The sequence below is a fragment of the Erinaceus europaeus genome, chromosome 10, assembly GCF_950295315.1.
Source record: "Erinaceus europaeus chromosome 10, mEriEur2.1, whole genome shotgun sequence".
Lineage (NCBI taxonomy): Eukaryota > Metazoa > Chordata > Mammalia > Eulipotyphla > Erinaceidae > Erinaceus > Erinaceus europaeus.
Window position 1 is genome coordinate 26,876,009 of NC_080171.1, and position 19,819 is coordinate 26,895,827.

The 19,819-nt window shown below is 53.0% G+C and overlaps 1 protein-coding gene across 3 annotated transcripts in view; it reads left to right on the forward strand.

Annotated features, from left to right (window-relative positions):
* SARDH (sarcosine dehydrogenase) overlaps positions 1–19,819 on the forward strand; it is a 53,465-nt gene that overhangs the window by 31,369 nt on the left and 2,277 nt on the right. For 2 of the 3 annotated variants that reach the window (XM_007521434.3, XM_060199349.1), the window contains 4 exons: positions 4,685–4,832; positions 8,517–8,610; positions 17,204–17,366; positions 17,834–18,002. In XM_007521434.3, coding sequence (XP_007521496.1) covers positions 4,685–4,832; positions 8,517–8,610; positions 17,204–17,366; positions 17,834–18,002 — 574 coding nt within the window. Of the gene's footprint in view, positions 1–4,684; positions 4,833–8,516; positions 8,611–17,203; positions 17,367–17,778; positions 18,003–19,819 lie in introns of those variants that run through there. The other variant, XM_060199348.1, reaches the window with a different exon arrangement.

Consider the following 19,819-nt stretch of genomic DNA (forward strand, 5'->3'; position numbering starts at 1 on the left):
AACTCATTCATTCATTTATTCCTTCAACCATTGTTTGCTGAGCCTTTGCTTTCTGGAAATGGTGGTGGAAGTGGAGGGCTGGCAGGGCCTCGGGCCTCTCACAGAGAACTGTAAGGACAGACAGACACACAGGGAGAGGTTGTTAGAATCCTGGGTGAAAAATACAAGGGAGGAATAGAACGAGGCTCATGGGAGATGGCTGGGCCAAAATGAGGAAGGCTTCCTGGAGGGGGTAGCATCTGGCCTGAGCTTCAAAGGAGTAGGCAGGAACTGCTGGTCAGGCAGGTGTGGAGGTGAGAACCAGCACTACATAGAAGGCATTGCCCCCAAGGAGCTGGGTAGAGGTCCGTAGGAGAAAGGCAGGTAGGAACTTTGCGTGGCTTCCCCCCCACAACCCCAAGGACAGGGGAAGCTCATCCACAGCCCCCCGTCCATAGAAAAAAACTGTAACTGGGGAGACAGAGCAAGATGACCTAGAGGGGGTCACCAGCATCCTGCTGTTGCATGATTTCTCCTGCCTGATTTTCTCTGAGCCTCAGTTTCCCCACCTGGGGAATGGAAACAATTTTCTGAGCTGCTAGAGGGAATCCAGCAAGAACCTGGAGGTTCCAGAAGGGTGGAGGTTCCAGGAGAGTGGGGCAGAACTTCCCTAAGCCTCAGTTTCCCCATCTGGGGAGTAGGATCTTGGCAGTCCCCTGTGCCTTGAAAAGAGAAGTTGTCAGTTGCCCTTCTGGATGAGTCCACAGTTTTGGCCCTGATGGTTTGACCCTTGCAGGAAGAACAGGCTGTGGAAGAAAGGTGTTCATTAATTAGGAAGGAGAGTTGAACTGTGCTTGATGCCTCTGAGTGAAATTGAGCGGCTGCCAGTGTGTGTGTGTGTGTGTGTGTGTGTGTGTGTGTGTGTGTGTGTGTGTTTGTATGTATGTGTGTGCATGTGCATGAAGAGGGTGCTTGGCTGCTTGTGTGAGTCAGTATGACTGAGGTTTTATGTCCTTGGTGGCTCTGGGAGTGCAATAAAGGTCTCAGGGATCCCTCTGAATACCAGGAAAACACTAGGCCAGAGCTGGAGTACATCTGGCCCACTTACAGCCTGAGGAGACATTGGTGCCGGCCCTGCCAAGGCAACTGTAGAGGGAACTTGAAATTCAGTAAATTTAAGAGCTTTATTTTTTAAATTAATTTTTTTCTCTCCTTTTTTTTTCCTGGCCCCGAGGGTTATTACTGGGGCTCAGTGCCTGTACTACAAATCCACTGCTCCTGTGGTCATTTTTTCGATTTTTTGGATATGACAGAGAGAAACTGAGAGGGGAGGGGAAGATAGAGGGAAAGAGAAAGATAGACACCTGCAGACCTGCTTCACTGCTTGTGAGGAGACACCCCTGCCGGTAGGGATCAGGGGCTTGAACTGCGAGCCTTGAGCAAGTCCTTGTGTGTCGGGCTGGCTTCACGGGTGGGAGAGAGAGATGACCAGGGACACATGGCTGAGTGGTACGCAGTTCAGTCTTTATTCATGTGGAATGCAGCGCACTCTAAGCTATCTCTAATCACAATCTTGTCCGTATATATCCTGAGGCGGAATAGTAAGGTCCGAAGAGGATGTACGTAGGATAGGGGGTGGGGAGAAGGAAAAAGCGTGTAAAACAGTGAGGATTAAACCAGTGCCCTGGAGGCAGGGGGGTGCTTAGTTAACTGTGGTTATGTAAATAGAATACAGTGTTAAGCAGGGGGATTAAACCAATGAAACAGAAGGGGTCTTAGAAGCAGAATTTAGAAGCATACCAACATTTGTGCTTCGTACTATGTGAGCTTAACCTAGTGCTCCACCACCTAGCCTCAATTATTTATGTAGTAGAGAGAGAAATTGAAGGAGTTGGGCAATAGCACAGCGGGTTAAGCGCACATCGTGCAAAGTGCAAGGGCCGGCGTAAGGATTCTGGTTCGATCTCCCAGCTCCCCACCTGTAGGGGAGTCGTTTCACAGTGAAGTAGGTCTGTAGGTGTCTATCTTTTTCTCTCCCTTTCTGTCTTCCCCTCCTCTCTCCATTTCTCTCGGTTCCACCCAACAACGACGACATCAATAACAACAACAATAAAAAAACAAGGGCAACAAAAGGGAATAAGTAAATAAATTAATATTTTTTTAAAAAATTGTTTAAAAAATAAAAAAAAGAAATTGAGAGAGGAGGGAGATAAAGAGAGAGAGAGAGATACCTGCAGCACTACTTCACCACTTGTGAAGCTTCTCCACCCCACAGGTAAAGACAGTAGCTTGAACCAGGGTCATTGTACTCAACTGAATGTGCCACCTTCCAGCCCAATCTAAGAGTTTTTTTCATAGCAACACTAAGTGCTATTTTTTAAGTTAATTATTCTGTATGTCCCAACACTGATGTTATAAATACTCAAATGGCCCTTGGCAGAAAAGAGGTTTTCCGCCCCTGCAGTAGGCAGACTTGTTTATTATCAGCCTCAAAAGCTTTGCCGTTCTGCTGTGAATGTACGTGTGTGTGAATCGGACATGCGTTTCCCGTTCATGTGTGAAATATGCGCGTGTTTTCCACATGTGTCTAGTGTCTCCAGCCCTGCAGAACAGCACCAAGGATACTGGCGTTTGCTCAGCACTGTGGACAAAGTAGCTGCTAATCTTGAAGGGTGATCTGAACACTCTTTTTTTTTAATATTTATTTTATTTATTTATTCCCTTTTGTTGCCTTTGTTGTTTTATTGTTGTAGTTATTATTGTTGTTGTTGTTGTTGGATAGGACAGAGAGAAATGGAGAGAGGGAGGGGAAGACAGAGAGGAGGAGAGAAAGATAGACACCTGCAGACCTGCTTCACCGCCTGTGAAGCGACTCCCCTGCAGGTGGGGAGCCGGGGGCTCAAACCGGGATCCTTTTGCCGGTCTTTTTGCTTTGCGCCACCTGCGCTTAGCCCGCTGTACTACAGCCCGACTCCCGATCTGAACACTCTTATGTGATAGAGAAATTCATGCTGGGGGGCTGGGCTGTGGTGCACCCGGTAGAGCACACACATTTCCATGCTCAAAGACCTGGGTACAAGCCCCTGCTCCCTACCTACACGGGGAAGCTTCACAAGTGGTGAAGCTATGCTGCAGGTGTCTCTCTATCTCTCTCCTCTATCTCCCCCACCCTTCTCAATTTATCTCTATCTTATGTAATAAAAAAGAAAGGAAAGGGGGCAGAAAAGAAAAATAATAGCTACCAGGAGAGGTGGATTCTTAGTGTCTGTACCAAGGTCCAGAGAGAACCCTGATGGCAGTTTTTAAAAAGATGTAAAGAAGACAGGAAGGAAAGAAAATTTCATAGGAAATATTCCAACAAGACTGAACAGTACCAAATAAAGCCCAGCCCATGCCCAGAGCCACAGAGTGTCACAGAATCTTCCTGCTCTGCTCACAGTCCTCCTTCACATCTGACTGCACTCTGGGACAGGGCCTGGCTGACCAATGGCGTCAGGGCCAGTGCTTTGATTTTAGTTGGGTTTGATGAAGGTTGACTGTTCAGAAACAGATTCACCAGCTGCCTTTTGTCTGAGCCACTGCAGTGAGGCTGGAGAGGTGTGGGAAGGAGGAGTGGGGTTGGTGGACTTTTTGGAGGAGGTGATGCCTTGGTGAGGTCCTGGGAGGTGAGGAGAAGTGCCTTAGGTCTTGCAGGGGCAGCTCTGGACATGAGGGCTTAGAATCATACAGACACAGCCCCTGGGCAGAGCTGAGCTTATCAGAGCTGAGGGTGCTATAGGCAGGAAGGGGGTGGAGGGAGGCTTGTGGGAATGGGGCCCTCCAGAAACTCTGATTGGTTGTGGGTAAAGTTCTGGACAATCCTGATGACTGAGGGATCAGGGGCATGACGTGGTGCCACTGGACACTAGGAGGCTGGGGCAGAAAGGGACTCAGAATTGGACAGATTCTGAGCCTCTCCCTTCATGGGACCACTGTGACCCTTGGGCTCCTTTTCTGAAGCCTGGGTTTGGTGAGAAGTGTCACCCCTCCCACACATAGCTGGGATCACAGGGTCTGACCAGGAAACCTGGGCTTAGAACCCAGAGCTCCAGGGAAGGTGGGGTTCATGGGGTGAAAGGGGAACTGGTGGGAGTCGGGCGATAGCGCAGCGGGTTAAGTGCACATTGTGCGAAATGCAAGGGCTGGCTTAAGAATCCCGGTTCGAGCCCCCAGTTCCCCACCTGCAGGGACATCGCTTCACAACCAGTGAAGCAGGTCTACAGGTGTCTGTCTTTCTCTCCCCTTCTCTGTCTTCCCTCCACTCTCCATTTCTCTCAGTCCTAACAATGACGACATCAATAACAACAACAGTAATAACTACAGTAACAATAAAAAGGGCAACAAAAGGGAAACTAAATAAATAAATATAAAAAAAGAAGAGAAAAAAAGAAAGGGGAACTGGTATGGATGTCGGGGCTCAGAGATCAGGAAGGACTTATTCAGCTGAGCTGGGATACAGAGTCTGCCTGAGCTGAGCAGGTGTTCTGAGCTCTTACTCTTCCCTCTGTGGGGAAAGTGAGTGAAAGCCTTGGATTCCCTTGGCATGAAGCCCACGTCCCTGACTCCCAGCTCCGTGCAGGATGCTTTGTTGTGGCCCTGCAAGGCCCAGGGTGGCTCTACCCCGCCTACCCCCCATCCTGCTACAACCCTGGTTCCTGTCTTCCAGGGGATGGCTACTACCTGGCTGTGGGGGGGGCCGTGGCTCAGCACAACTGGAGCCACATCAGTACTGTGCTGCAGGACCGGGGCTTCCGCTGCCAGCTCATGGACAGCTCCGAGGACCTGGGCATGATCAGCATCCAGGGCCCAGCCAGGTGAGCAGACACTGGGGAGGGGGGCCAGGAGGTGTACTCAGGCATACATGAGTCCCTCCCACTGGGACAGAACCACTTACTGGCCTCTTCAGGGTCTTAAAGGGTCTCTTCAGGCAGCTAAAGCCAATGCTTCAATGAAACCAGAGGGGCCAGGCTGGTAAGATGCTGCTAGAGCACCTGATACAAAAAAACCCTTTCTGTCTGAAGACAGGCTGACTTGTGCCATGAGTCAACACATGAGGGCTCGGGGGGGGGGGGGTATCAAGGGGTACACAGGGATGGATGGTCTCTGGATCTTTGGCCTGGTCTGCGGTGCATGCCTCACCCGTAAGTGGACACAGCAGGCCTGAATAGCGCACTGGCCACAGGAGGTGGCTCATCCCTCCTTATTGCCATGTAGTAGAGCTGCAGAAGCAAGGCCTGGGGTGAGCTTTGCCCAGGTTCTCTCTGGCTGGGCTTCAGGGCAGGTGTTGGGGGCCAGGGGGGTCAGGGAGGAAAGTACCTCATGCCAACAGCCACCAAGGGGCACTGGGATTGGTCCAACTGTGCGCCAGTGTCTCCCCAGCCTCAGTTCTAGTCCACTGCGGTGCTGTCATTGTTTTGTTCTTACTGGTGCAGGATTTGAGGTCCAGAGGGGTGGTGATCTTCCCTTAGGTAGCACCTCCAGGGACTCCCCCCACACACACACACAACCCTCAGAAATTCTTGGTCCTCATCAGCTGCCCCTCTTGGGAAGGGACAAAGCCTCTGCCACTGTGACGGGCACAGATACTCTCACTGGCACAATCAGGTGCCACACATGTTCTCAGATGGTAGACCCTGCCAGGCTGGAGATGCAGGATGAGGGGTGCAGCTGGAAGGGGGTGGCAAGTGGCCAATGGGGCAGCATAGGGGCTCAGAAAGCAACAGAGGTTCCTGCAGCCAGACTGTCCCCAAACGGAGTGCTCCTCAGCTGAGCCCAGGAGTGGTCCCCCACCCTCCAGATGGATGTATTCCTATCCAAAGTCCCATGTTTTAATATTAATGAGCTTCAATCAAGGGCTCAGCTTTTGGCCACCCATGAAAGCTAACCTCCAATAAAAAGGCCATTTGGGCAAAATTCTGGAGCAAATGAAGCAGTCAACCTTGGGCTCTGGAGAGACAGTGTTCTAGGTAGGGGAGTCGGCAGGTGCAAAGATCCCGTGGCAGGAAGGCACCTTGCACGTCAGGAGCAGCTGCAAAGCTGGGAAGCGGGCATGAAGAGACAAGCTTCAAGAGGTTCCTCTAGGGTGGGGGCTAGGGCAGAGAGGGACAGAGATGGGCTTGGCTTTCAAGGGGTAGCTGATGCCGACAGGGGTAGCAGAAGGCCAACTGGAGTGTAGAGCAAGGAAGCAGGGGTTTCCCTAAGGGAGCAGTCCAGGTGGGCAAGTGGGGCGAGGACTGACAATTGACCTGGAGGCTAGGTGAGCCGGTGGTTTCCGAGGGCAGCATGGATGTCAGGTGAGGAGGACAGAGGTGATGGCAGGAGGCAGGAGGGCAACGTTCCCCAACAGGGGGGACATGGAACAAGGCAGGACTTCCCACCCCTCTGGTTCAGGGCAAATGAGAGGGGTGTGTGTGTGTGTGTGTGTGTGTGTGTGTGTGTGTGTGTGTGTGTGCAGGGAGTGGGCTATTTTTAGTTTAGGGAAGGCAAGTTGGGGGGCAGGCAGCAGATCAAGGCGCCCCCGGGGGACAGCCAGCCTCTTCCAGTCTCATTATAAGCTGCTCTAGGCGGACAGGCAAACAGACGGACGCTCTTCCTAGAGATGTCTCCTCTTCCTCTTCCAGAGCGACCTCTCTTTCAAAAATAGCCTCGACTTTCTGGGATGAATAATAGTGTCACCACCATCGGGGAAGAAGGGCTAGACTCTAGAGAGCTGTTATGGGGGATGCACTGAGCAAGGTGGGGACCTTGCTGCTGTTGCCGGGCTGTGGTGATGGGACAGATGGGCTCGTTAATTAAACTCATGAGGACGCCCACCTGTGGTCTGCAGGGATACACAGGAAGGAGGGATCATTTGTGATTATTAATGCTGGGCGCTCACCACAGCCTGCTGCTTGGTTCCTGACAAGGACCCCGGAGGCGGTCGTACTGTCTGTCCCTATGGAGCAGTTGAAGACGTTGAGGCCACGCAGGGATATGAGGGTTAAGTGGAGTGGCTGGCCTTGAACTGGGGACTCTGAACCCGGCTGGCCTGCCCCCCGGTGAGCAATAGCTGAGTGAGGCTGCAACTGGGGACCCCTGGCCTATGTGGTCAGGTCTGGGCTCTGTGGGGGGTGCTGAGTGGGCGTGAGGGGAGTGTTACATAAGGACAGGCAGAGGCATTGTGGGCGGGCAGATCCTGGCTCCATGGAGTTGGGGGCTGGGATCTGCAACTTTCAGAAGCCAAAGCCACTCTGCAGTCCGAGCACTGCTGGGACCCTCTCAGGGTAGAAGTGGGGGATCGGCTTCTGCTAATGGAACAAGCTGCAGGTGCAAAGTTCTCCATAGGTCCCGTTTGCTGAGGGCCCACTCTACCAGGCATGTGGGGGTGCGCCCTTCAGGCTCAGAGCTCCTGGCTTGTGGGGATCAGCTGAGACTGAGAAGGGCTCCCCAAACTCTCAGGGCCTTAGGACTCCAGACAAGAAGAACCTGACCCAGACTTAGGGAGGGTTCTCTGGAGGAGGAAACAGCTGAATCCAGGCCAGGATGAGAAAGAGGGGCAGGGCACCCATGTGGGGATGCCTGGGATGCAAGAGGGTGTGGCTTCTCTGAAGGGGGGCCTGGGGGTCAGCCAGGAAAGGTGCCTCGTCCTACTCCCCACTGGCTTCTGCCCCTGGAGTCTCAGGCAAGTCAGCAAATGTGAGAGCCAGGCAGGGCTGGACCCCCAGCCTGTGGGAGCCAGGGTGATGCCCCTAAGCCTGAGGTCTGCCCCCTAAGATGGGGTGTCCTGCAATCGGAGCTCTCCAGGTCCCGAGGCTCTGCCTTGTTCCTGATCACCACAGCTTTCTCATCTGATGGTGCTGCCTGTGCATCTTTGCTTTTCTCCTTCTTCTTCTTTTATGTTTTATTTATTTACTGAAACATGTACACAGAGAGTGAACTGGAAGGCATTTTGCTCAGCGAAATAAGAGATGAAAGATGGATGGTTTCACTCATATGTGGAGCCTAGAGAATTGATTACCATGAACTTACAAGGAAAAAAAATCCAATAAACAAAACAGAAGCAATCAAACTGTTTATAAAACTTGTGAGAACTGTGTTGGTTATATTTGGGAGGTGGGAGAGTGGGGGACACAGAACTTTGGTGGTAGGTGTAGTGTGGAACTACAATCTTGTAACCCACTAGAAAGAGGGAGAGGGGGAGGGGGAGGGGAGGGAGAGGGAGAGGGAGAGGGAGAGGGAGGTAGCAAAATACTGCACAGTTCTGGCTTATGGTAATGCCAGGGATTGAACCTGGGACCCTGGAGCCTCAGGCATGAAAGTCTTTTGCATAACCATTATGCTGTGTTCTCAGCCTCCTGTGTGTCTCATTAATGTCGTGTTTGTCGCCTATCTGCTCATGACAGCCCACTGCTGTGTCTTGCCTACTGCCTCCCCAGGTTGCCCTGTAAGTGCTAGGGGAGTGTTTTTTGACTGACTGACTGACTGACAGGCTGACTGACAGATTCTGCTCTGTCTCATAGCCGGGCCATTCTCCAGGAAGTTCTGGATGCAGACCTGAGCAATGAGGCCTTCCCATTCTCCACCCACAAGCTGGTGAAAGCCTCTGGGCATCTGGTAGGTACAGGCTGGCCACAGTCCCCTGGGAGGTGGGTGACAGCAACGTGCTTCAGAGGAACACCCTTGGGCTGGGACCTGGGAGCCAGAGTATCCACAGGCAAGGCCATTTATCCCTAGGCCTGTCCCCCACTGTGAAGTGGGGACCACATGGACCTGCCCTGTGGGCTGTTTGGCTCCCAGATCAGTGAGTCTCAGTCACCATCACCTTGCTCCGCCATGACCTGCAGCCTCAGTCAGTCTCCTGTACAGCTGCCGGGTGTTCTCCTCATAGTGTGGCCCCCAGAACCATGTGACCTGCCAGTCCCTAACCCCTGTGAGAGCAGCCCAGCCCTGACGCTGCTCCAGCTGGGGTCCCCTAAGTGTTCTCTGGCCACTCAGTAATGTGGTTGGGAGAAAGACAGCTGGGGGGAGCCCTGCTTGTGTCCTGCCCCTGTGCACCCTCACTCCAAGTTCCAGAAAGTCTGAGCCTGGGCCCTGAAGCCTCTGTAACGACAGGCGGTGCCAGGGCTCCAGGGGCCCAGCTTCCTTAGAGACCAGCCCCAGTGGACACAGCCCTCAGTGGCCTTACCACGGCACCCCCTGCTGATCCTAGGGGGCTGGCCCATGATTGTTCATGGTGTGGGGGCCTCACTACAGAGCCTTCTGTTTGGGGCCATCCTGTGCACTGTGGGGTGTGGAGAGCATCGCTGGTCACCACCCTTAGCCAGGACACCCCCCAGATATGTCCAGAAGTGACAGAATCTGTGGGGCTGGGGGGTGGGTGGTTCTTAATTGTTAGTAGGACCCCTGGGGTGCAGGAGAGCACCCCAGAACTGAGCTGGAAAAGGTTGGGTGGTCAGGCTGGGCCTCCGGAGTATGGAAATAGGACTCAAGGAGGCCAGATCGGGTGTCCACCAGCCCCTTTTTTATTTCTTTCACTCTTGTCCAGGGGAGGGGTGGGGACAGTGCTGGGGGACATTGGTGGGGAGGGCCTTCCTGGCCTGTGGAGGGACTGGAGGTCTGTGGACAAGTCTGGGACCCGTTAGCAAATAAACAATATCAGCTGATGCCTATGAGGCTGCCAGAGAGAAACTGAGATAAAGGCAGAGAGAGATTCCCAAGCTCTGCTCTGGCCTTCGCTCCCCCAGGCCCCACTGGAGTGCAGGAAGCAGGGGTGCCTCTGTCTAGTTTGCTTCCTGCCTCCTTGGTGGAAAGCTGCCTTCCTGGATCAGAGAGGGTAGGCACTTTGAGAGAGTGTCACAGCGTGATCCCAGGCTCTCAGCCCTCCCCTGGCTCTCTAGGTGCCTGTGGTGCATGGCTTTGTCTGGGCCTGGGCTCTGATGTGGGGAGTGGGGCTTGGCATCAGTTCAACCTGTGTGTGGCTTGGAGGCTGGAGGGAGAGGACCAGGTGGGGATGCTTCCCCTCTTGTCCAAGACCACCCCCATGAGGCGCAGGGGACTTGTTCTTGGACAGCTTATCTGCTACCTCCTGCCTGGAGCCCCTTCTTGGCCCTGACTGCCTCCCACACTTGGCCAGACTTCTGGGATGGATCCGTCTCCCGTAACAGGCATGCAGACTCAAGGTGGGGGCTCCTGGGATGCCCGGATTGGGGGTCTAGCACAGGAGCTGCTCTTGGCAATCTCCTCTGGAACTGGTATGCTGATTCTGTCAAAAAGCTGCTGCTGCCGCTGCTCCTTCCCCTCCCCCTTCCTCCTCCTCCTCCTCCTCCTCCTTCTTTGCTACCATTATCACTGGGGCTCAGAGCCTGCATGATTCCACCTCTCCTGCTGGTCATTTTTTCCCCTCTACACGGAGAGTCAGATAGTGAAAGAGTGGGAGAGATGCTTCAACACTGCTCCACCATTCTTCTGCTCATGAAGTTTAGCCCCTCCAGGTCATTCTATGTGGTCACCTGGGACTTGAACCTGGGTCCTTGTACATGGCAACATGTGTACTCTACTGGGTGAGCTACCTGTCAGCTTCTGTTTGCTTTACTAAAAACTGCGTCTGAGTGTTCCCAACTCTGACTGCCCCATGGGGACTGAGAGTGCAGAGGTCCCTTGGCATGGCTCCCAATGCACAACCTTGGCCTCTCTGAGCCTTCTCTGAATCCTCTCACTCCAACCCTTCTGGTTGGCCTCACTCATAGGAAGGCGGGTTGATCTCAGGACATAGAGCTCTAGTGGCATAAGGACTATAAAGGGGACCCCTGGGCTACTGGGGGGCTAGGGGTGGTGGCAAGTGGTTGAGTGAGTGCTGCTCAAGCTTTTCTTAGACACCACAGTGTAACCAAGCCAGCTCTTTCTCTCCTCCTCTCTGTTGCTGCTGGGCACAGCCTGGTGGGTACAGAAAGCCAGGTCACCAGGCCTCACTCTGTAACCTGGGACAATCCTGTGCAGACCTTCAGGGCCTGGAGATCCCAGACCACCCATAGATGGGGGAGCTAAGGGCAGAGACATGGAGGCAAGGAGGTGCCCCATTGTGTGAGTCCTGCCACTGTGCGACCAGTACCTCTTCCTGAGGCCTACCAGTTGTGGGTTCTTGCTGGTCTCAGAGAGCCATGCCACGTGTTCCCGGAGGCTCCACACAGGAAGGATGGACAGGTCAGCAGCTGAGCTATGGGGAGCTTGATGGCCATGTCCCCTGAGTTCGAAGAGGCTACTGGGGCTGGCTGGGAGTGGCTGAGAGCCGGACCTGAGATTCCTGGTAGTGAATGGCCCAGTGCTCAGCAGAGTGAGGACCCCTCAGGTCTGGCTGCTGGCTTCTAGTCTCCTGTAGGATTGCCTCCTCCAGTCTCAGTTTCTCCATCTGTAGCACCAGAGGGTAGAGTGGGTCTGAAATCCTCATGGACAACCTGGTGTTTGTGCAGAACATTCTGGATTCTCCACCTCCAAGGGGGATTTCTGAATCTCTGAAATTCTCTCTGTTGCTGGCCTGAGTGCACATGGTGACACATAGTCCTTGGATATGACCGGACTCTGGGGCCAGGATACTGAGATCTGGCCAACCAGATGCAGGCAAGGAATGTCCTCCACAGCCCGCCCCGATGTCCTGGCATCTGGAATGAGGACCTTGGACCCCAAGATGGGGGAGCAGGCCCCCAGCCGACATACTAGGACTCACACTTGCCATGGTGGGTAGCACTGGTGGTCGACCCCAGCTGATCGTGACCCTAGCAGGACGTTTCATTTTGCAATCACTTCTGGGGATACTTGGCTGGGCCCTAGGCACCCCCCACCCCTCACTGCAGGCCTCCATCAGGGGTGGGGTGGACCATGAAGAGGCTGTCCCCTTGGCGGCCAACTGACCAGATGTCCTGGCCTCTCCCAGTGCTGGCCTCCAGGCTCAGGAGGCTCTTGGTGGGAGGCGTGCTCCTGGCGTGATTATGGGGGAGACACTCCGTTCCCAGGGCCTAGGCCAAAGACAGGGGGGTCCTCTCTGGGAAGCCCAGGCCCCTGACTGAGGATGCAGTGTTAAACAGGACCATAAGACCATTTTCTTCTTGAAATTCATCTCAGGTTAGAAGGAAATTGGACTTCTCTCCCTAATGGTTTGAAAAGGTCCTGATAGGACTGGATGGGTTCAGGCTGCAAGGGGCACGTTTAGAAAGACAACCAGAGACCAGGCAGCAATGCCCAGGATGCCCAGTGATCTCCACCAGCCCTGTTCCCTGCCACCTCACAGAGCATGGTCAGGGCTGGACTCCCTTGAGAGTGGTGGTTTACACAGCAGGTAGAAATGTCCATTCCGGAGCTCCAGTGGCACAATTGGTTAGTGCGTGGTACTTATACAGAAATGTCCATACCTCAAGGAAATTGAAAAAGACACAAAGAAGTAGAAAATTATAAGTCACTACTCAAGGAAATTGAAAAAGACACAAAGTGGAAAGATATTCCATGTTCATGGGTTGGAAGAATTAACATCATCAAAATGAATATACTACCCAGAGCCAATCTACAAATTTAATGCTATCCCCATCAAGATCCCAAGCACATTTTTTGGGAGAATAGAACAAATACTACAAATGTTTATCTGGAACCAGAAAAGACCTAGAATTGCCAAAACAGTCTTGAGAAAAAAGAACAGAACCGGAGGCATCACACTCCCAGATCTCAAACTGTATTATAGGGCCATTGTCATCAAAACTGCTTGGTACTGGAACATGAATAGACACACTGACCAATGGAATAGAATTGAGAGCCCAGAAGTGAGCCCCTACACCTATGAACACCTAATCTTTGACAAAGGGGCTCAGACTATTAAATGGGGAAAGCAGAGTCTCTTCAACAAATGGTGTTGGAAACAATGGGTTGAAACATGCAGAAGAATGAAACTGAACCACTGTATTTCACCAAATACAAAAGTAAATTCCAAGTGGATCAAGGACTTGGATGTTAGACCACAAACTATCAGATACTTAGTGGAAAATATTGGCAGAACTCTTTTCCACATAGATTTTAAAGACATCTTCAATGAAACGAATCCAATTGTAAAGAAGACTAAGGCAAGTATAAACCTATGAGACTACATCAAATTAAAAAGCTTCTTCACAGCAAAACAAACCACTACCCAAACCAAGAGACCCCTCACAGAATGGGAGAAGATCTTTACATGCCATACATCATACAAGAGGCTAATAACCAGAATATATGAAGAACTTACAAATCTCAACAAGACAACAAATAACCCCATCCAAAAATGGGGGGAGGACATGGACAGAATAGTCACCACAGAAGAGATCCAAAAGGCCAAGAAACACATGAAAAAATGCTCCAAGTCTCTGATTGTCAGAGAAATGCAAATCAAGACAACAATGAGATACCACTTCACTCCTGTGAGAATGTCATACATCAGAAAAGGTAACAGCAGCAAATGCTGGAGAGGGTGTAGGGTCAAAGGAACCTTCCTACACTGCTGGTGGGAATGTCAATTGGTCCAACCTCTGTGGAGAACGGTCTGGAGAACTCTCAGAAGGCTAGAAATGGACCTACCCTATAATCCTGCAATTCCTCTCCTGGGGATATATCCTAAGGAAACCAACACATCCATCCAAAAAGATCTGTGTACACATATGTTCTTGGCAGCACAATTTGTAATAGCCAAAACCTGGAAGCAACCCAGGTGTCCAACAACAGATGAGTGGCTGAGCAAGTTGTGGTATATATACACAATGGAATACTACTCAGCTGTAAAAAATGGTGACTTCACCGTTTTCAGCCGATCTTGGATGGACCTTGAAAAATTCATGTTAAATGAAATAAGTCAGAAACAGAAGGATGAATATAGGATGATCTCACTCTCAGGCAGAAATTGAAAAACAAGATCAGAAAAGAAAACAGAAGTAGAACCTGAAATGGAATTGGCGTATCGCACCAAAGTAAAAGACTCTGGGGTGGGTGGGTGGGGAGAATACAGGTCCATGAAGGATGACAGAGGACCTAGTGGGGATTGTATTGTTATATGGGAAACTGGGGAATGTTATGCATGTACAAACTATTGTATTTACTGTTGAATGTAAAACATTAATTCCCCAATTAAAAAAAATTGTTGAACAAAAAAAAAAATTGAAATGACACATACCAAAAGTAAAAAAAAAAAAAGAAAAGAAAAGAAAAGAAATGTCCATACCTGCTTCCAATGGGGCACAGACTGGTCCCTGGGGGGGAAGGGTGCCTGTCTCATGCCTATGAAGACCCTATCTGCCATCTGAGTGTCTGGATATGAAGTAAAGGGTCTGTGTATGAGCTGCCCTGTTCCCTTCTTTGTTCCCTTCTTTGCTGGGATATGTCACTCTATGAACCATGAGCAAGAGCTATCTTTCTCCCTCTGAGAAGTCTCTCTGCTATCCTTCCGGCTCTTACAGGATGTGGATCTTTAGGCTGACAGTCCCGCTTGCAGCCCTATGCTTGGCCGAGATCATTCTATACTTGAATAACAGCTGCAGTTTCCAATAAGGTGCCAGCAAGACATCCATCTTCAGTCAAATGACTTCTGCAGGGGATGCTGGCTTTTCAGTTCTTCTACCTTGCTGAGTTGGCATCTTAGTTCCACCAGCATTTGAGAGAGCTTAAAGGAAGCTAGTCTGTGTTCAGAGAGTGGCCTCTGCAGAAGGCTGCATTAAGATCCTTCCTGATTGGGGGTTGGGCCATGGCACGTCTGGTAGAGTGCACATGTTTCCAAGCTCTGGGTTTTGAACTCTGGGTTCCCAGCTGCTGTGGGACAAGTTCATGGGTAAAGAAGCAGGACTGCAGGTGTCTCTCTCTTCCCCTCTACTTTCTCCTTACATCTTAATTTCTCTCTGTCTCTATCCAATAAATAAACAATTTTACATACTAAAAAAGTCCTTCCTGATCACCACTCAGAATTCTGTAAGCCTGTCAAGAACCTGTGACCCGTTAGAGTGAGGGGCTCTGCTTCACAGAAGGAACCAGCTTCATCTACTGTGTGCAGACAACATATTTCCCATGACCTTGACCCTCACCCAGTGACCTGAGGCCCAAAGAGCTGACCCCCCCAGGCAGCTGGGAGGTGCCAGTCCCTCCAAGTCTGGCTGGCCCAGAGCCTGTGCTCCAGACCTCCTCTTTCTGGCTTTTTCTTTCACTGCATGTACCTCCCCCTGGCCAACCCTGCTCAGAAAAACAAAGACCTCCTCCACCCCCCAACCCCCAGCCCTGCTGCCGCAGTGAAGAAAAACAGCTGTCTCCAGGACAGTGATCCAGGGGAACTGGAAAGGCCCCGAGCCTTCCCTCATTCTGAGGGAAAGCAGGGCTGTCTGCACCTGTCGCCTCCTCGTTCCTGGGAGTCTGTCCAGTTCCTCTTGGGTGTGCTGTGCACAAGGCTCCAGTGGGAAGCCAGATTTAGTGAGTCCAGCCTGGGCGGGGGGAAGGAGGGGAACTGGTGCAGCTCCATCCCAGAGCTTGGCCTTCTTGCTTAACTGGGGGCCTGTGTGTCCAAACTCAACCCGCCATATCACCCCAGTTTAATGGGTGAGCTTGAAAAATGACTTCTATTTCCAAACATGATTGGCTTGGCACCCCAAGCTCCTCTGTTGGCTGTCCAAAATTAGCATCCTGTTGACCAGGCAGTCTTTGTCAGGGGCCTATGGCTTGCACCAGGGAATCTGGGAAATGTCAACAGTGCACTTTCCATGTCAATTTTGCATTTTTTAAAAGAGGCCTGGGCACATGGCAACTCTGAGCAAATTTGCGCCCATTTTAAAAGCATTCAAAGTCCAGCCCCTGATGGGCAGTGTGATTAAAGTGTCAGGTTCATAATGAGCTAGTCTGTGGTCAGAGAGTGGCCTCAGCAGAAGGCGGTTGGGCGCAGAGATTACCCTGCAGGGTTGGCACGATGGGGCCCGGAGCTCGCCCTGCCACCACCTCCTGCTCTGCACTGCCTTTCAGGGGGAGCTTCTAGGCTCCAGTCCCGAGCCCCCAAGCCTTAGCCTGTACACACTGTGTGCTCACAGGTGTGCCTGGAGGCCAAGGAGCTGTGCCTGTTGCTGCTGTGTAAATGGCATACACCCAAGCCAAGTGTGTAGGGCAGCCCTGTGCTTTGGGCAGGGAGACAGACACCCAGTGCACGGTGTCCTGGTCACAGTCCCAAGGGCAGCTGGCCCACTGCAGCTGTGTGTGCTCAGCCACATGGACCTCTGCGCCTGTATCCACATAGTTAGGAATACCGTGTCCCCTGACTCTGGAAGGAATTCCAGGAGGGCACAGTGCTGGTGAACGAGCAGAGTGTATCAAGAGAAAAAAAAAATTGGAGACAAGCAGGCTAGTGGAGAAGGCTTGCTAGGTCAGCAGAGGTTTTTAGAGATCACACATTTTAAATTCTGTTAAATTGGAGAATGATAGAATGAATGTGTGGGGCTATGCATTTCCACAGTGGGGAGTGAGTGGGCTGAAGAGGGCCAAGAGGGCACTGGCTGCTGTGTCTCCCCTCCAGACAAGGGGCCTCTGTGGGGCTCACCTTTCAGCCTTCCCTTTGCTCCCAGAAGAGGTAGTGAGGCCCCTCTCCAGTGTCCTCCAGCGGGGGGAGGGGGGCACACTCAGCACACCTGGCATTTGGACTTCTGGCTCCAGAGCTGGGAAAAGAGGTATCTGTGTCCTTAAATGCCTCTGTGCCTGGCCAATTGTGCTGGCAACCACAGAACAGTCACATGTGCAGGAGAGGAGCATAGGGCCAGAGAAATAGCTCACTTGGATAACAGACTGCTTTGCCATGTGTGCGACGCCGGTTTGAGCCTGGCCCTCTCACTACATTGAGGGCAGCTTTGGTACTGTGGTGTCTCTCTCTCTCTCTCTCTCTCTCTCTCTCTCTCCCTCCCTCCTCCCCTCCCTCCCTCTCTTCCTCTCTGTTCCTAAAAGAAAGAGGGTCTTTGAGGATCATATTTCTGGCAACTCCCACTTTCAAGGGGACATACCATCCTTCCCACCTGAGAAAACCTCCCTGGGGACCCCATTCCTGATGGCCCAGACCTAGGGCCCACTGCTGGGAATGGTGACTGAGGAATGCCCGCTGGGATGTGGCAGCCAGGCTGACCTCCGTACCAACTCCCCTGATACCCCCCTCCCCGCACGGTGCGTGAGCTTCGGCCTGTGCCCTCAGGTGCGGGCCATGCGGCTGTCCTTCGTGGGGGAGCTGGGCTGGGAGCTGCACATCCCACGGCTGTCCTGCCTGCCCGTGTACAGGGCTGTGATGAACGCAGGGGCCAAGCATGGCCTCGTCAATGCCGGCTACAGGGCCATTGACTCCCTGAGCATTGAGAAAGGTAAGTGCAGGACAGCACCCCAAAGCCACACTGAGGGGGGTGGGGTGTGGAGGTCCTCCAAGTCTGTCGCCTGTGCTTCCTGCCTCCTCCTGCACTGTCTGCTTCCCTGAGCCTCCTTGATGCCTGTGAACTAGGAGCCCCCTTGCAGGCCTGGGCCTTACAAAGGTGCTTGCCAGGGATTGGTCTGGACGATACCCAGTCCTTCACCATGGAGGAAAGGGGGAGGGCTCTGGCCTCTTCCTAAGGCCCCTAGGCTGATGGTTAAGAGGGAGGCACTCCTGGCCCAAGGAGCCCTGGGGGCATCTTCTGTTATGGGGTGCCACCCCCGCCCACTGGGTCAGAAAGCAGCTGTAGGCCAGGATGCAGACTGGACATTGCTGGGTGTGGTGGCCCCATGTTTCTCCTCTGCCAGACCTCTCCCCAGCCCTAATGGCTGCTGCCCCTTGCCCTCCCCCCACCCCCTGCAGGCTACCGGCACTGGCATGCTGACCTGCGGTCTGACGACAGCCCCCTGGAGGCTGGCCTGGCCTTCACCTGCAAGCTCAAGGCCAGCACCCCCTTCCTGGGCCGCGAGGCACTGGAGAAGCAGCGGGCTGAGGGCCTCCGCCGTCGCCTGGTGTGCTTCACCGTGGATGAGTGAGTGCCGTGCAGGGCTGCATAGCCACAGCTGGTGTGGGGGCAAGGGGGGAGGTCCGGTCGGTTCCCCAGGCAAGCTGTCAGCAGCTTCTCAGGCAGAGAGATAGGACACACTGAGGCTATAATGCAGGAAGCAGCATTTATTATGCAGAAGACCCAGCCGGACTCATGTCCACTAAAGACTGGGCCCCAGAACAATGGCACTTGCCCTTTTATACACTTACCAACTGTCCCACCATAACTCATAGCAACAAGCTAAACGGGTTATTTTTTCTTCCAAGTACAACTTGTTTGGGATACCAGCAAACTCTTGGGCAGAAAATTCTAAGGCCACCGACCAAGGCCACTTGGATGACAGCAGTAGAAAGCCCTGTTTATACTGGGAGGAGGGGGGAAGATTGCCACCAATTGTATTTTTTTTTAACAAAGAAGTTAACCCTTGCTTTTCCTTTTAGAAAAGTCACCCGGCACAAGCTTATCCCACATGCTGGGCAGTCTGTCCCCAAACACACATATGACCTCATAAGGTCATCACTCACTGTCTGGCCCCATCACCCTCTGAGAGCTGGGTTGGGTCCAGAGCAGGCCCACTGAGGGCTCTCTGTCTGCAGGGCCCGTGAGGCATGGGGGGTGTGGGCCTGCCTTCTCCAGCAAGATTTGTAGAGAAAGTGCTGCCCAGCCTTCTGGGAGTGGGACAGAGCCAGGCTGTGCCCTTAGAGGATGAGAGGCCTCCTAGTGGCACCCCTTCTTGTTTTGTTCTCCTGCTGCTAGCTGGGGCCATCTTTCCCACCTAGAGAGACAAGGTGCCAAGTGATGAGGAAGAGGGATGTGGAGTGGAAGGGGGGCCCCAAGGGCACACCCCTATCTGTCTCCCCAGGGCAGCCCGGGCACCTCACTTGGTTGGTCCCCAGAGTCCTGGCTGTGGGGTCCTTGGCTCCAGGCTCCCATTCAGGCCACTGACTTTGTAAGGTGACGATGCTGCAGGGAAGGATGAGGGGATGCTGCAGGGAAGGATGAGGGGATGCTGCAGGGAAGGGTGAGGGGATGCTGCAGGGAAGGATGAGGGGATGCTGCAGGGAAGGGTGAGGGGATGCTGCAGGGAAGGATGAGGGGATGCTGCAGGGAAGGGTGAGGGGATGCTGCAGGGAAGGATGAGGGGATGCTGCAGGGAAGGGTGAGGGGATGCTGCAGGGAAGGATGAGGGGATGCTGCAGGGAAGGATGAGGGGATGCTGCAGGGAAGGATGAGGGGATGCTGCAGGGAAGGGTGAGGGGATGCTGCAAGGAAGGATGAGGGGATGCTGCAGGGAAGGGTGAGGGGATGCTGCAGGGAAGGGTGAGGGGATGCTGCAGGGAAGGATGAGGGGATGCTGCAGGGAAGGATGAGGGGATGCTGCAGGGAAGGATGAGGGGATGCTGCAGGGAAGGATGAGGGGATGCTGCAGGGAAGGGTGAGGGGATGCTGCAGAGTTGGCAGCAGGGAGCTGTCATGGCGGCCACAGGTTCTGAGTCACAGCCATCCCCCGGGGGGCAGGCGTCTGGGACTGTGGAATTGGAGCTGACAGCAGCCACCACCATACCACGTCTCCCCGATGATTTCTAGGCTTCAAAAAGATGTCAGTATGGGCCAGGGAGGGGGGAGCAAAACCATATGTGTCATTGTCCCCTTGGTGCTCCCAGGCTGTCAGGCTGTTCTTGCAGTTGCTCTTCTGTTTCTGGGGAGCAGTAAGGCTCTGGTTTGAGGGCATAGAGACTGAGCAGCAGAGGAGCAGGGGCCTGGGACACCCCCTGTTTCTGTTTCCTGTGCTGCCTTAGGCC